General features: G+C 48.0%; 1 protein-coding gene across 2 annotated transcripts in view; it reads right to left on the reverse strand.

Moving 5' to 3' along the window:
* Positions 1–1,643: 1,643 nt before the first annotated feature.
* Positions 1,644–16,685, reverse strand: part of PROX1 (prospero homeobox 1) — a 45,256-nt gene continuing 30,214 nt past the window's right edge. The window contains exon 6 of one of the 2 annotated variants that reach the window (XM_054690013.1): positions 1,644–2,402. In XM_054690013.1, the coding sequence (XP_054545988.1) occupies positions 2,217–2,402 (186 nt within the window). In that variant the 3' untranslated portion in view covers positions 1,644–2,216. Of the gene's footprint in view, positions 2,406–16,685 lie in introns of both variants that reach the window. The other variant, XM_054690012.1, reaches the window with a different exon arrangement.

A 16,685-nucleotide genomic window follows, 5' to 3' on the forward strand; every position in this document is an offset into this window, starting at 1 on the left:
GGGCTGTTGGGACAGTGGGTGCATTCTCATGGAGCAGTGGAAGAGTGTGGTTGCAAGTGGAGGTGGCTTCCTACTTTGCGTGGATTGAGTTTGGGTGGGGGGCGGGGTCGCGGGGGCTGCTTCTTATCCCAATGCAATGATTAGCTGAACAGAGATTTCATTTTTCCACCACCACCACCCCAAGCAAGCTGGAACAAGAACGAATGGGTTCTGATGGTTCTGGTGCACTGTGGCGGAGGGAGCCAGACTGGCGGTGTGTTTGCTGTGGGCGCGGGGTGAAGCCGGTAGTGTTCCAGCGCAAGCTGCACTCTGTCCACACTGCGAGAACCTGTTAGTCTCCTAGTTGATGCAGGGCATCCTAGGGCTGTGCTGTTTAATTTAAAGTCAGCAGGTTTTAAGGCTTTGTGCTGACAATAATTGCCTTCATACATTCTTGTCCATCAGCAGAATTTATAAATGCTGTTAAATCACGGTGATTGGGTCAGCTATTTGGTCACATGGGTCGGCATGCATATGCTCCAGAGTCAAGTGGAATTCTTATAAAAATGAAGGGAAAATGGTATTTACATGCTATAGGATCTAAGTACCAGGATTCGAAATACTGTGTCATTTTAGGAGGTGTTTATCAAATTACCTACAGGAAGGAAGGGGTGGGGGGGATGCTGTTAGAACGAACAAGGAATTCTTACTGCATCTGTACATAAAACCCACCAAATGGAACAGGTACTGTGAATGCCACACAACTTTTTCAAAGCAAGCACAGGACATGGCACACCTTTGAAAAACTGGAAAGCAAGAAAAAGAATTTAAAAAAGAGGAGAACCATTGAAGAAAGCATAAAATAGCAGCTAGCTTTCTTAGGCGAGATGAAATTGTGTCTTTCGGATTATCCCCCAAACATTTCTATGCTATACTCTTCTCACGTTTTGGTCAATACTAGCTTCTGACTCAGAAGAGACTTTGTCAATAGCTTTAAAACGCTATACCTAAAATGAAGACACACTTAATTAGGGTGTCACCTCCCTGATTGAGGGTAGTGTGGAATGGTATCTGGAACAGGTCATGCTGAGATGCGTGCTCCCTGGTGGTGAAGGTCACGGCAGCCACAGCCGTCAACAAACTCCTAGTGTCAGCAGGGATTTTATGGTCATGCTGAGGTGTCTTTTATTCCTTACTATAGAAAGGTGCTTAGAAAATAGTGTTTTATTTTTCCAAAAACTGTGCTAAATATAAACAGAAATAGTGATTCTTGTAAGAAGGGAAACAAAGTAGATCAAAAGAGTAAATGTGAAACTTTTGTGCCTTTTAATATCTAAGCAAGATCAATAGAAAAAGCTGACACGTCACAGGGGGTTCCTCTGTGACGAACGAGATCTACTCACTAATTATGAGAGAGAATCCACTGTAAAATCTGACCATGGACTTGAAGATCGGTGTGAACATCAAGTCTCATCTGGAAAGTTAGTTTTGTGCAAAATTAGTTACCATCATAAGAAACCGGCTACTTACTAATCTGGGGGGCTTGCCAGTTCTCTTAAGAAAGATTTGACATTTCGTGATTTCTTTTTGCTTAGAGAAAGAAAAAGTTTATTAAGAAAAAAGGAACAGAAATAAAATCTCTTCGTCTTTTTTTTCCTTTTTAAAATTTGGTTTTGTGGGGCACTTTCGAAAAGTGAGCTGTTCATCTACCACGGGCATTCTTTTTAATGCCAACGTTACCATGTCTTTGGAAGCTACTGACTGAGTTCAAAACAAGCAAAGTGTTTAAGCTTATGAAGTGTTTGCATTGAGTTTTCTGACCTTCTTAGCAGGCAAAACCATTCCGCGGCCTGTGGGGTCTTGCCGGGTGCCCTCACCGATCACCAGTGACAAGCCACTACCAGCCAAGCAGAAGCATGTCAAACAAATGCCCCTTCTTGCTTATCCAGGCTTCACATGAGCTAACATCGCTTTTCCCTGAAAATTAACCCTATTTTAAGTCTCCCAATGTTAAGGGCTTTGGGCAAAATAAACTAAAGGCTGAAGGAAAATAACCATCCCCTTGCAATGGAAAAAGAAAGAAAATGAGATAAAGATGATGAGGAGGAATTACCAGCTGATTTCATAACATATCCATGCCTCCCGTACACACGTGTGAAATAAAAATCTAGAACATACAACTTGGACATCCAAACGGACTGCGATGACTCATACATTCGAAAGAGTTGTTGAAATTTCTACTCGTGAAGCAGCTCTTGTAGGCAGTTCGGGGATTTGAAAATCTCAGGGACTTCACTATCCAACTTGCAGATGACCTTGTAGATGGCCTTCTTCCAAGAAGGATCAACATCTTTGCCTGCGATGATGGCATTGAAAAATTCTCGTAACGTGATCTGCGCTACTTCCAGGAATCTCTCTGGAACCTGCTGATACAAGGAGACAATGGCATTAATAAAGTCTTCAATTTCAAGTCTGCAGTTCTTCAAAGGAAAATGAGCTAAGTTCTTTCTTTCAGAAAGGGGCTTACATAGCACCTGCATTTTCTAAAAATGGCCTGCCTCGATTCTCTTAGGTAAAGTTGTTATATATAGTAGCTTTGTAATGTGGGCTTGACAGCTTTGCTGGGTTTTAGAAAGAGACGTGTGCAAAGAATACAGGCAGACCCACTGTGAGACTCGGGCTGCCTCGGGAACAGCAGGAAGGAAAAGGAGGCGCCCTGCAGGGCCTCCTCACCTCGTTAAGCGGGTGCATGCCAGAAGCCGGGCTCTAAATCATCTTTTAGAGCCTCAATTAAAAAAAAAATGATTTCCCTTATGAACAAAGTAGGCTCTCAAAAGCAGAATAATAAGCAACTGGACTTGGATACAAACGAAACCCATACTTTAAATGAAGAAAACCTAAAGGTATCTATCTCAGTCTCCTGTCTGAATGGAGGGTGACTGACTCAAATGCCAAGTTACATCTGAGAGTACTGTCTTCCCACCAGGAGGGAGCTAGCCACATTAGCGTGGAGTCACACAATTCAAACTTGATGCTGAATTTGAAAATGCTATATCAGAGACCCCCTTGAGATTACATCAGAGTCCTGATTGATGCACCTGATGATATTACTGAGCACTATAATTTTTGGTAAAAGACAAAAGATTTGGACAAGATGAAGAAAACAAAGACTATTTATAGCTGACATCTATGGAATGTTTTTATGTGTCAGGGGCTGTGTTATGGAGTGAAAGTGGACGGAAAGTAGGTATTCCAATCCCAACCTTACAGGGAGAAAACCAAGACCAGGGCAGATCAGATTTGTCCAGTTTTTATATCTTAGAATAAATTTCCTTCAGATATTCTTTGAAAATCCCATTGTTAATCTTTTTCTTCTATGGCAATTAATATACATGTGTGTTGTGTGTGTGGTTTGTGTGTTCCTCATTATTTAATAATCTGACCTCTTATAGAGGGAAGGAATAGCTATTGATGCACTTATTTAGATTTCTTGGTGAGTCACTCCTGGGACAGCTATCTTTCCACATACCAAGACCGTAGATTCACAGATCATCCTTGGAACTGATTCTCAAGTTGCCACTTAATGTGGCTACTTCTGCCCACTAATGTTACTCTATAGCAAGTGTAGACATTGCAGGAAGTAAACACCCTGTCTACACATGCACAAGAGGTAGATGATTTTCATCTTTGTTCCAACAGGCCACTGGCCAGAGCACAAAGGAGGTATTGTCATGTCCATTGTTTGACTCCTTTCTCCCTGCCTTTTCTCGGTTTGTGCAATGGATCTTTTTTATATTAGTAGATCTTTAAAGCAAAACAAAACAGAATGATCACCAGACATCCCTCTTTTGCATCCCTGGACAGAGACATTCATTGCTCCCAGTGGCAAGTCATATAAGAAAGAAACCTAATAACTCCCCATGGGGAAGAAGGGGGGCGGCTCCCATCTGGGGTCAATATCTACAAGAAGTGAGAGTCTGGAGAAGCTTCCTCAAACACATCCACACTGGCCAGTTAGTTTGGACACTGCTCCCATTGCTGATGGGAAAAGCTTCCAAAACACCACCTTGCCCCCAGGGATCTGTAAACCCGTAGTACCCAAGGGCCAGCCTCTGTTGAGAACTGTCTACAGGACTAGGGTGATTGCCTCAAATCTCCTGCTTGTGCATGAGCGCTGTGGGACAGGAGGAGGCTGCAGGAGATGCATCCTTCCAGCCACCTTATACTAAGTAGGCCCACTAAGCAGCCTTTTGCTCTCTGTCCTCTTCTCCCAAAGGCAGTCCTTCCAGTCTTATCTGGTGGGCATTACCGAGTGGGAACCTGCTGGACAAGAGGTGGGCCTGCATCTGTCCACCCTAACTATTCAGTTTGGGAGCTGTCAGCCAAATGGTGCAGAAACAATCACAGACGAAGATCTTTGTTCCCCCATTCTGCATGGCAAGGCAGAGAGGCGCGAGATGAGGGGCAGCAGGGAGACAGCTGCTGCGGACGAAGCCCCCTCGGACTCCAAGGACCCCACAGGAGGCCTGGGAGCCAGGGGCCAGGGGAGCAGGGGCTCAGTTCAGATTGTCAGAGGAGGGAGCGGCTTGTAGAACAGAACAGAACAAATCAAAGTAACTTCTTTGGAGCAAAGGAGCTCAGCCTCCACTCTATTATTTGTGCATTTCCATGCTTATTAATGGTTTTATCCTGCTTTTAAAATTCAGGGCTCTTGGTAGTAATCTTGCACTGGCCTTTTGTATTTGTGTCTTGAAACATCTTTTGAATTTGTGTCTTGAAATCATTTAAGTTTTCAAAATCATTTAAGTTTTCACCTACTTATCTCCTTTTGCAATGAATTTATCACAAGATGTCTATCTTTAGAATTCTTTACAGCTTCTATTCTGATTCCACTTATTAGGACTTGTGTTCTGGTGACACCCACATGTGCACTGGAGTTCTTTGGCATGGTCTTTGATAAATAGTTCATAATGAGATCTTGCTTCTGTTCTGCTCTACACATTAATTCTGGAGTTACACTTATCTTCTCTCGCAATACTTAACCAAAAAAAAAAAAAAAATGCAATGTTAGAATGATAAAAATATTAGTGATTAAAAAAAAGTTAGAATTTAAAGAGTTGGGATATATCTCTGAGCTCATTTTATGGATGAAGAAACCATGAGATTCTATGAAACAAAGAAATTCATGAGAAAAAGCTTGTCCAGGTCTTTTTCCATTAACCCATGTTGGCTCCTTTTAAACTCATTTTCAGTAATTTCTACTTATATGGGGCATCAGAACCTTGACAAGCTGTAGCTCTGTGATTGAGCAAAACCACAGAAGAGCTAGTATCTTTAAAATAAATGGGACTGGTGCAAAAGATTCCCAGGGGGAGACTTTGACTGTTGGTTTATGTTTGCGAAGGGATGAATTCTTCATGAACAAATGGAACAGTTTGCTAATTCAGTGCTGATTCTGAGGCGACACTTATGCCTGGGTTTAGGCTGGATAGAAGAAAGTTAGAATGCAATGCTCTAACACTAAAACAATGGATATTTTTTCGTACCTCCTGGAGGAAATGTGACAGTCAGCCATGGGTCTTCTAAGAGAGTGACAAGGACATCTAGCCACAGGGAGAATTATCACCCATGGGGAAAGAGACCCTCACCTCTCTGACAGATAGCTCCCTCCACTCATCAGAGTCAGGGAAGACCTTCCTGAGGTTTTTGGGCAGGGGAGTGTTTTAGAACTCAGCCTCAGGAGAATGAGGTTGCCCATATTTTTCTGTACCTCTTCACACCTAGTGGATTTCCAATCACTAATAAACATCTGCAGAAAAGCCCTTAGTGACAAGTAATCCCTTATCTGGGTTGCTTTTAATAGAACCCAACAATCTGCAGAATGAACCCTGGAGAATCTCCTCAGCATCAGGTGGCCACAGTCAATCAAGTCCCTGGAATGCAAGACAATGAGGGCTGCGGGGGGGGGGGGGGGGGTGTGTGGGGGGGGGTGTGGGAGGGAAGGCCAGGCCTCTGGACATGGCCCCAACATAACAAAAGGCTTTCAAAGGTTCTGGCTGCAACTGGGAGGCTGTGCAGGAGCTGCTGAGCTGGGAGAGGAGAGTGGAAACTTCGTTTTGATAAAAAGGCAGCCCAGTAGAGGTACCTTGGCCCCCATGGTCTAGCCCCTGTTGCCTGGGTATTCAGATGAGACGTGTACCCCGTGAAGCGTCGTCCACCTGGACGGGGCTGGTTATGGGCTTGGACTGATTTCATGCTAATTGTTATACTTGAGTCTCCTAGCAATGGGAAGAAGTTTCCAAGTTTGCTCTGTTCATGGCTGGGTGTGTGCATGCGCACACCCGCACACAGATGCACGCACACACACGCACACATGCACACCATGGTGTAGGCTAGGGGTTGCTAAGCTCTTCTTTTCTGAATATATATATATATATATATATATATATGAAGATATATATATTTATCTCCAACTGAGTGGCAAAGACACATTCCCCCGTCTTCCTCCTCCTCCTCTTCTCAGTTGCCTTACCTTCAAGGATGATTTGTTTTATTAAACTGACTGTCCCCAGCCTCTGCAGTAGATAATAAAAGCCTGACAGAGCAGGCTGCTGCCTTCTGTGTCCTGCAGACACTCATCATAAGTGTCAGGACATACCAAGGTTAGCGGTCACTGCAAGTGCGCTCGCTGGCCTAAACCTTGCCAACGCTCTTGGCAGCTGAACGAATGTCATAGAGAATAGAAGGGGAATTACAAAGGTTACAAAGAAGACAGCCTCTCTTATTTTCCACAGACAGAGGGGCTGATTTTTCACACCTCTAAACCATCCTCAGCTCATCCATCTGCCTCTGGAGGGGGGGACCAAAACCTTGCCCTGGCGGTTCCCCTGGCCCCTGTGCCAGCCCCAGATCCCCTTTAAAATGGGCCTCATTAGCCTGTGAAATGATCTTTGCTGAAATGGACAGAAGACAAACTGGGATGGCCCTCTCTCCCTGACTCCCCTTACCCGCTCAATAACTGGAGCCTCCCGCGGCTCCGCAAGGGAGAGCATCCTTTCAGCTCATCTTATAAACTATTTTATTTTTGACACTTACATCAACGGGGAACTGCAAAAGGATCGGTCTGGATGTGCAGGAGGGACCGACTGAGAGAAAAGTGAAATCCTGGCTGGGGCTCGGGGCATTAGTTTGTGTGTGGGTTTTCTTTCTCCTTCCTCCTCTGTTTTTTGTAATACTATAAAAGGGCAATAAAATGCTGACTGTAAGAAGACAATGTCAAGGAGAAAAGGGTACTGGTATTTTGGATACTCTTCACCGCTCGCCTTGGAGAGAGAGTTATTCTTGTCACAAACCCTTTGTCTGCATCTGCTGACTGCTGCTGTAGCCAGGAGCATACTTTCACTGTTTTGTCACCTCCTAACATCACATGCATCAGCTGTTGGGTTTTTGTTACGGGTATTGTAGAACTAATCCGCTGTGGCTGTTCTACTGTGCAGTAAATAAAACAGAAACGGGCTTCTCAGACAATTCTGCATGAATATTTCAGATGGCTTTTACAACTCCGATTCACAAAATCAAATAAATAAATAACTCCCAAGCGCCCCCCCCAGCCTCTACCCACACACAGACACAAACCCCCTCCCATCAGACCAGACCCAGATGCTTCGAAGTCAGCGGCATCAGAGGCGCTGACTTGGGGCTTCCAGCAATCGTTCCAGCGCAGGGCAAAGCACATACCTCTCTCAACTTCCACATCCGCGTTCACATTTACTACCAGGGTGAAGCACAGCTAATTCTGAACACCGAGCGGGTGGCCTTGAAAATCTGGAGAGTGACTTTCTCTGTGGGTTTTCTTAAAAATACATGTAACGCGGTCAGCAATACCCAGCTCGAGTCACCCTGTCAAAGGGCTTCTATTGTTTCCATCTGCACTTTCTTCCACTCCTCTGAAAGGGTCAGAGGAAGCCGCTGGTGCCTCCAGCTCTTCCTAAGAGCCTTTCCAAGGTGTCCCGCCAGCACTGGGACAAGTAGGAAAATCCACCTCGGCTGGGTCTTCCCAAAACTGCATTTCCACCAGTGCCCCTTGGGCGTAAATCATGCCTAGTGGGGGTGTTTTTTTCTAGATCACTTCTAAGAGTCTTGGGAGAAGTTACAAAGAGAAGGGGTGTCTGTCTGCACACATAGGTGCACCCTGGCATATACACACATGCACACTTACACACGTGTGGCTCCTAGGACAGGACCTTCCGAGCATCTATTTACCCTCGTGTGCACACGATTCCTGTAAACAAACTCTCCCATCCCTGCTGTTTGTTAAGTAAATATTGATCAAGGAGACAGGGCTCCCGCGGCGGTGCCACAGGCTGGGGAGACGCCACACGGGTGGATTGGAAGGATGAATTCAGGCATGTAAGCCGCCCTCGTGGGGACTAGCGTAGGACAAGGCCACACACTCAGCCCATCCACGACTCACCCCGCCAAACACAGTGCCCGTGCGGGAGCCGGGACACTCAGGGCCCCAGTGTGAGTGGACAGCTGGTCCTGCAGCAGGGAGAGGAGGTGGGGGTTGCCCCTGGGGCCAACGGTGGGGCAGGATCACTTTAGAAAGCAAACTTGGCTGTGCTTTGGGGAATGAGAAAGAAACTCCCAACTTTAGGTGGTGGCTTGGGCCACCCGAGCAGAGCCTGACTCCTGGGGATCTCTCACTGTAGTTGGACATGAGCGCCTGGCGCCCCAGGAGCCCTGGGGGTCTGCCTGGCAGGTCTACTGGCTAAGCCAACACCTGAGAAAAGTTGCTTTGTGCTCCCTAAGTTTTATATGGGTCACCGGGTATCCCTGCAGGCCCTGGGCCACATGCACTTCCCCGGGAAGGCTGGTCCTAGAGTCTCCTCTGGAGACTTGCTGTGTCTGGAGCGCGGGGTGGAAGAGCGAGGCTCAGAGGCTCTAGCTTGCACCCGTTTCAGGAGGATGATCCCACTTGGGTGGGCAAGGCCCAGGTCTCTCAGGGCAGACCTGCCAGACCCGGACCGAGCAGAAAATTTGGAGTAGCGGCCAGGCCAAAGTAGCACCAACTTTGGGGGTCTCGAAGGACAGAAGAGCAGGACGCCCAGGCAGTTCTGGCCTCAGTGGCTTCCCTCCTCATGACACCTTTGCTACCTCCTTACCTGAAAAGTAAATGCTACAGGATGTGGCCAGAGTTCAAGGCTGTCTTAAAAAAAACCAACAAGCCCGTATTTCCTCAGTCTCAGCAAAGGAACACATGGCCCCACAGTTGGGCTCTCTCTCTTTTTTTATAAACCTTCAAAAGAACAATGTTCTGTTGAGCAAAATTCAGTAGCATTCTGTAAACATTAATTTAAGGAAATCAATAGGCTCAGTGAGCTCAAGCCATATTGCAAGATAAACTGGCCAGCGAGCCACTTTGTCAAATAGATTTTCGTTTTCTCAGCCTAGATAAAGAGTTTCAAAACGGGGCGGACGTGTCGCAACCAAGGTTTGAAAAGCACGCGGCCTTCACAGCCCGCCAGCCCTCCCCAGAGCCGCACGGACACACTTAAAAACGATAAGATGGTGGCAAATTGATTTGGTTTTCCAATTTTACTGAAAGAGGATGTCTTGGTTGGCCCCCAGGAAGGGGAAAGAGCTAACCAGCCGCCCAGGAGGGAGGAGGAGCGGGGAGAGGGGCACACTGTGTTGGGGGCAGGGAGCCCCGGGCAGTGTCAGCGGATGCTGCGCTTTGAGAAAGGAAGAAAGAAATCTTTATTCATGCTGACCTGATGGGCAACAGGCCTCCGTGCCAAAATCCAAACAGCAAACTCTCCAGTGGGTTTGGGATCAGAGGCTTCAGCTGCTGGAAGCACAGCAGCAATGTCATGTTAATGTGGAGGGGCTTGGGCAGGGTCCGGCCAGGGAAGCCTGGGAGGACAGCGAGGAACAGCACAGCCCCAAGAAGGCCCGGCCCTCCAGAAAGGGCCGCAGGGAGCCCAGGGAACGTGGCAGAAGGAGAGCTGGGCTCCCGTCTGCCTGCCACCATGGAGAGGCCTGCTGGAGCTCATAGGGAGCCTCCTCCTGGCTGAGCCACCGGATGCCCCCACAAACGCAGGGAAAGGAGCCATCAGACCTGGCCTGCAGGAGACATGATCAGAGCTGAAGAGACATGGACACTGCACGTGGGGAGGTAGAAGGCCTCCCAGAAATGGACGTGGGGCCCCAAGAAGGAGGGTCCCAGGATGGGACTCTGCCCTGCAGTGTGGGTGGCTGCCAAACCTGCAGCAGGAGGTGGCTGACAGCATGGGGGGCTGGAGGGGAGTCCTGAGCATCTTCTCAGGAAGGTGAGTCTTTGGAACCAGAGGGCGCAGGGCTAAGTGCGGTAAGATGGAGAGGGGGTAGGGGGGTGGGGAGACAGGGAGCGCCTCCACCGCTATGCAGTAGAAAAAGAAAGAGCAAATGGAAGAACAAAACAGAACGAAAACTCTCAGACTATAAGAACAAAACAGAGGTTACCCGAGGGGAAGGGGGAAGCGGGTGGTGCGCTGGGGAGGCAGCCATCGGTGTGATGAAAGATAGAAATTAGACTTTTGGGGCAATGGTAATGGAGTGGATGTTCACTTAGAAGACTACACCTGACACCTATATAACCTCCCAAACCACTGTGTGCCTGTTAGAAACAAGTGGGTGTTCAGAAAATACAGAATTCATAAAACAATTTCCACCCCTTTAAATGCTGATAGCACCTGTATTGATTTAAAAAAGAACACCGCCATATAATTAACCAAGTATTGGAATCAAACATTTTGAATAATTATGACCTTCAGCAATAAAAAAAAAAAGTGTTTTAAGAGATACTCCACCCTTCCAAAATTCGTGTATACATTTTAAACTATGTAAATGTCCCATAGCAGCTGTGTACAGAGGGGTCAGGATAAATACGATCCTTCTCCCCTTGCTCCAGAAATGGAGGCTCTTGCCAGGAGCTCAATGACAAATGTCATCACAGTTAACTCTGAGACTGTCAATGTTATTTTGTGGGGCTGGAATCTGCTTGGCTCAGTGGGTAGTTTTCCTGCTTCTGCCTGGAGTTCTCCGAGCTGTCTGTGCTGGGAAACATGTTACTTGATGCAAGGGAGCAAACTCCCAATCGCTGCAGTATCTCAAAGAGGGAGCCCATGCTTGAACAAATAATAAAAGAAACAAAAGAAAACAAAGACAAAAATGGAGGAAACACCTTAAAAACCTATTCCTCAGCACCCACCTGCTTCCTCCACATACTAGGGAGATACCCTGGGATCTCCAACACCTGGGACTCCCTGCTGGAGGGAGCACCTGGAAGCTGTGCAGGGAGGAGCTGGACCCAGACTGTTCTATCAAAGCCTGGATTTGCAGAGCTAGAAGGGACCCCAGGGGGTGCATGTTCTCTGTAGGGGGCTAAAGGGAAACACTCAAAGTCTCTGTTCCAGAGACCTTTTGGTCTCTATTGCAGAGTCTTTAAAAGTATAAGAGGCGTTCTTAGCAAGGGTCATAAAATGCAGAATCAAGACCAGATCAGATCCATGGGCCATCCCAGCTCTTAGCCAAATTTGGGAGCCAACAGTTTTTAGAAGGCCTCGTGGAATTCATTCTTACTAATCCTTCACCCGCATCACTGGACAGCACACTGCTTGTTCTGGAATTGACCCACCAGATGAACTCAACCTGCCACGTCACATGGATGCACCTGAGGCTGCTGTGTCTGTGGGAACAGAGCAGGCACAGTGCCACAGTGATGGGTGGGCACCTAGCTGCCAACGCAGGCACCCATCCCTCCTTCGCCAGGTACCGCACAGGGCACTCTGCAATCTGATGGGAAAAGGAGTGTTCCTCCAAGTCAGCTTCACGAAATACGTGCCCTTGGTGCCTGAGTTCAAGACCTGCTGGGAGGTTTGTTGTCTAACTTTCACTGTGATGACTGGATGAGGTGGTAAAATAAATAGGACCAAACTTGGTGATGTTTTGGGATGGAAGGTTGTCCAAAACCAACATGGCACCAACTCTCCAAACCACACCAAGGAAAGCCGTGCATGGATACACCACAGTTATTACTGCTTCGCTCAAGGGCACTGCACGGCTGCCTTCTGTGGCAGATCCACCTTCATCAGGAAGCTCTGCCTGGGCCAGCGCTGAACCAGCCTGCCCTGCACTCACACTGATAGGGGGATGCGAGGGGGAGCTGGGGGACTCTCAGCAGCAGGTGCAGGCAGGATCACAGCACCCACAGGGTTACCACCAAAGAAGGCTTTGTGGGCTTGGGGACCAGCACACACTGCAGAGGCCACCAGCCCACATGACCACTGGAGAGCTGCTTCTCCTCGATGAGGGCACAAGCCAGCATCCCAAACAATATCTGGGCTCATCTGGGAAAGGACTGGGGTTCAGGGCCTCAGTTTCATCCTTTGGTTTTGACTGAAAGATTCCTTTCTGTCACAGAGACTCCATTTTTGTATTTCTGGGGAATTCTATGGGTCTCCTCTATGATTACCCTTCATAAGATGAACGCTCAGCTGTATTTCTAAAGCAAGCTCAGAGTTCGTGAAGGGTTTTGAGTCTCCTTCCTCAAGAATCATAAAAAGGGGCCTCCCTGGTGGCGCAAGGAGTTAAGTGTCAGCACTGTGAAGCTATCCGCAGCCACTGCAGTACAAGTTCAATCCCCAGCCAGGGAGCTACCCACATGGAGCAGCAGACCTCTCTTGTCTCCCTGCTGCTCCCCTCAGCAGTGGATTTCAGTAGATCCGCGTGTTCTGTTCCCCACTCTGTCTCTGTTGAATCCTCTCGCCCCCCCCACACCTCTGGCCCAAACCCCAGTTCTTATATGCATAAATAAATAAATCTTTTTTAAAAATCATAAAAGGTTTGGAAAGCAGAGAAACAGATTCCAGAGTGGCCCCAGGGGCCTTGGGAGTCCTCGAGATCTTACAGGTGCCTAGTGGACTGAAGTCACATCTGGGTGACAAGTCTTAGGATGCCGTCAAGATGAGGACTGCCCAGCTGAAGGGCAGTGCCATGAGTCTGCACCGGCTTATGCTGTGCACATTCAGGTCATTTAAAAAGATCAACTTTGGGAAGGGTCTTCAAGGCGGAGGGTACACAGCAGCTGCTTCTGCTGGAGAACAGCTCAGCTGTCCTCCATCTTCTTCTGCTTCTGGCACTTTCTCTGCCTCCCCAATGCAACCCACACACTGGCTCTCAGTAAATGTATTAGCTTTTACTGAAAGTCACTTTTAATACTAGATTTAGCGAAAAAGGTGAGAGTAACCTTAAACACAGAAGTTGGTACAATAACCATAAGAAAGATAAATAACACAGATCCAGCACCTCGCGTGAGGATTCAGTACCAGCCACCACCGATCCACCCACACCCACAAAGTCCCCATGGGAAATGACCTACTTGATCCAGGGATGATCAGCTGGAGGACAACAGTTCTGCAATATTTACCTAGCAGTGACCCCTCATGTCCTTGTAGAGACCCCTAATGTCCTCACAGTGACCCCAATGTCTTTATAGTGACCCTCATGGCCTCATAGTGACCCCTAATGTCTTAGAAGTGACTCCTAATGTTTTAGAAGTGACTCCTAATGTCCTAGAAGTAACCCCTAATATCCTTGTAGTGACCCCTCATATCCTTGAAGTGACCCCTAATGCTGATACCATGGGAAATACCTACTTCTGTCCTGAAAGAGGGGAAATGCTGTAGGTGAGATGAAGTTAAGACACTTTTAAATAGTGACCAGCATGCTGAGGTGTGGCATGGTGGAAGGCTGGTGGGCAGGGACACAGGCTCCCCCTGAGTCTACCATCTTCTAGAAAGCCCCAGGCTGAGTGCTTCAAGCACACATGACCATGTAGTAGGCCTTCCAGCCGAGGCGACCAATAAAATGAGCAGCAAGCGTAATGATGAGTGAAACTCGGTCAACCAACGGTTTATGAATTTGAAAATTGGTCTGTAATCCCTGAGAGGCAGCTGTTGGTCTCTGGGGGCCCTGCTATGCGAAGTGCCTGGAGGGCCTTGGGGGAGCCCTAAACTAGGCACCCCAGAGATTTCTACTGAGATAATGAAGTCATATCAGAGACACGGGTGGAGGGGCCCCAGTGGTCCCCGGGGCTCCCCAGCCAGGGCATAAAGCATCACCTCATGCCCAGGACAGTCTGCCTCTGTTCTAGAACCACAGAATTTCAGAGCTGGGACAAAGTGGGGTGTTTGGAGTTGCCCAACAAGGCGGGAGTTGCTGGAAGCAGACACTCCATTGGGCACCCCCCATCTGTGCTTCCCACCTCACCAGACCCAGGATCCAGAGCCTGGAGCTGCCCAGGCTGGGGCCATCTCCCGCCATACTTTCTTTTTTTAAAACCCAATTCTGCAGGAGCTCAGTCTGACGGAGCCCCTGCTTGCTTATTTGTCCATTTTCCCATGGACAAAGGGTCAGGGTCAGCAGGGTCCCAGGGCCAGCAGGAAGTGACACGACTGGGCACAGACCCAGCGATGAGGTCCCTTGCATTTGTTTCTCCATACAAGCAAATGGAAGCAAATGCTTCTCCTGCATTTACTCTGAACCATGCGCGTATTATCATGGGAGGCTTGGGACAATGCTGTGAGGTAGGCAGTATCCCCATTTCACAGATGAGGAAACTGAGGCACAGAGGGGAAACCCTGGCCAAGGTTGTACTGCAAGACAGTGGCAGAGCTGGGATTTTATCCCACCAGTGCGTAAGTCCTACACTATGATGAATGCAGGCCACTGGCAATGGGAAGTACCCCCAAAGGATTGCCCTTTCAAGAATTCAAGGTGAGGCTATTATAGAAAACAACATGTACTTATAAATGGACATTTTGTTTCCTGCCCAAGAAGAGAGAAAGCAGAGACCTGTGCTTCCCTGTCTTAGCTGTGGTTCCTCTAGACTCGGAGCCCTAGGCAGACTCGCTCCGACACGTAACCAGGAGCCCACAGAAACACCTGCACAGCGGGGCCTGCCCAGTCCTGCAAACACGACTGAGTTTGCCAGAGACTTACTGAGAGTCTCAGGAACGGGCCTTATGGGATCATTTTATACATGAAGTGCTACCGAAATGCTTCTCCAGGACTCTAGCCTCTGAGGATAAAGTTCTGGGGCCACTGACAAAGCACCCCCCACTCACCACCCCGGGTGCATTGGGGGATGGGGTGGGAGGGAGGCGCCTGGCCTGGCCATGGCCTTGGCTCCTGCCCTCCTACCTAGTTCCTGTGGCTGTTCCTCAGGGAGTCTGTCCCAGGGGCAGTGCCTCCCAGACGGGCAGCTGAAATGATCAGGGCAGCCCACTTACTGCATGAGGTTAGACTTTTAAAAAAGGATTAGAGCTCCTTAATCTGGAGAGTTGAAGATTAAGCAGAAGATTAGAGATTAAGATTCAGCTGAAGATTAGAGTCTGTAAAACTAGAAGGGAGATGGAGAACATGGCCACGGTCCTCTCTGCAATCCTGCTGTCAGAGCAAGGGCTGTCCCTTTGGAGTTCCAGGGAAATCTCTTTAAGAGCCATAACATAAAAAGAAGATGCTATTTTCCCAGCAGGTAATAAATTTAGATAATTATTATCTTGAGGAGTGGTGTATTCTCCAAGTGGAGTTAGGTTTAAAAAGGTTTAACTAAACCCGTGGGTGATAAATCCATAATGATGTAATAGGGGAGATTAGGGGTGTCGGGTGCATCCTGAGTCTTTGGAAATGCTTCAGTTGGAGGCAGGTACCCACTTCCCCAACACGCTTCCTGAGGGCTGGGTGGCTTCTCCTGTTTGTCAGCGAGGTGCCCTGGGGTATTCCGAAGAGGCTGAGTGGCCTGGAGGCCAGGAACCTGGGGCAATATGGCCACCCAGCCCCAGGAGAGAGTTTCCTACATTCCTTAAAAGGGTTTTGGTCCTGGATTCTGAATTAGAATTTGAGATGGCAATGATCTGGCCATGATTCCCATAAAAATTCAAACTTACTCCTTTAGCTATACCTTAAAATGAAAACCTATGCTTTTCTCAAAGATAGACACTTAAATAATCGTATGCTTGGAGAGATAAAAATGCGTTAAGCTCTCTTTGGAAGGAGTCGTTCATGACACACACAGATCAATCCATTCAAACTGACAGGGATCTCCAACACCCCAATGAGACAGCGCCCATCACCACTCAGGAAGTTAAGCTCCAAAATGCACTGCAGAGATTGGAGAAACCCTCACCCTAACAAAAAGCAGGGGGTCCCGGGAAATGCACAGAAACAAACTTTAGCAAAAGGTTTGAGCTCATTCCCAAGAGTTCATCACATATAAACAGCTTCTACCAGGTACCAGGTCCTAGCTGGGGGCGGGAGTGCAGACGGCAGGGGGCGCAGGGGACTTTGGGGTAGAGTGGAGTCCAGGGGCCGCTCTGTGAAACTATATAACGCACACAGCCAGGCGTGAAGAATATCTTCTGTGCTCGCATTTTCGGCTGCTTTGGAAAATTGGTCAAATGTGGCAATGTGCAGAGTGAGTAAAGGAGCCAAGGAGAGGGAGGGTGTGCAGTGGGGCAATGGAGGAGATGGGCTGGCAGCTAGAAAGCTGGCGTTAAACACTGTGCTGGCTCCCCAGCACCCCAACCTGGGTGCAAAGGTTTGGTCTTTTTTAAAATGGCAAGTCTGAGAACCTCTTTCCTCAGGCGAGGGAGCCATTCAAAGCC

Source organism: Talpa occidentalis, unplaced genomic scaffold (genome assembly GCF_014898055.3).
Source record: "Talpa occidentalis isolate TD23 unplaced genomic scaffold, MPIMG_talOcc4v2.1 talOcc4.8, whole genome shotgun sequence".
In the NCBI taxonomy this organism is placed as follows: Eukaryota; Metazoa; Chordata; class Mammalia; order Eulipotyphla; family Talpidae; genus Talpa; species Talpa occidentalis.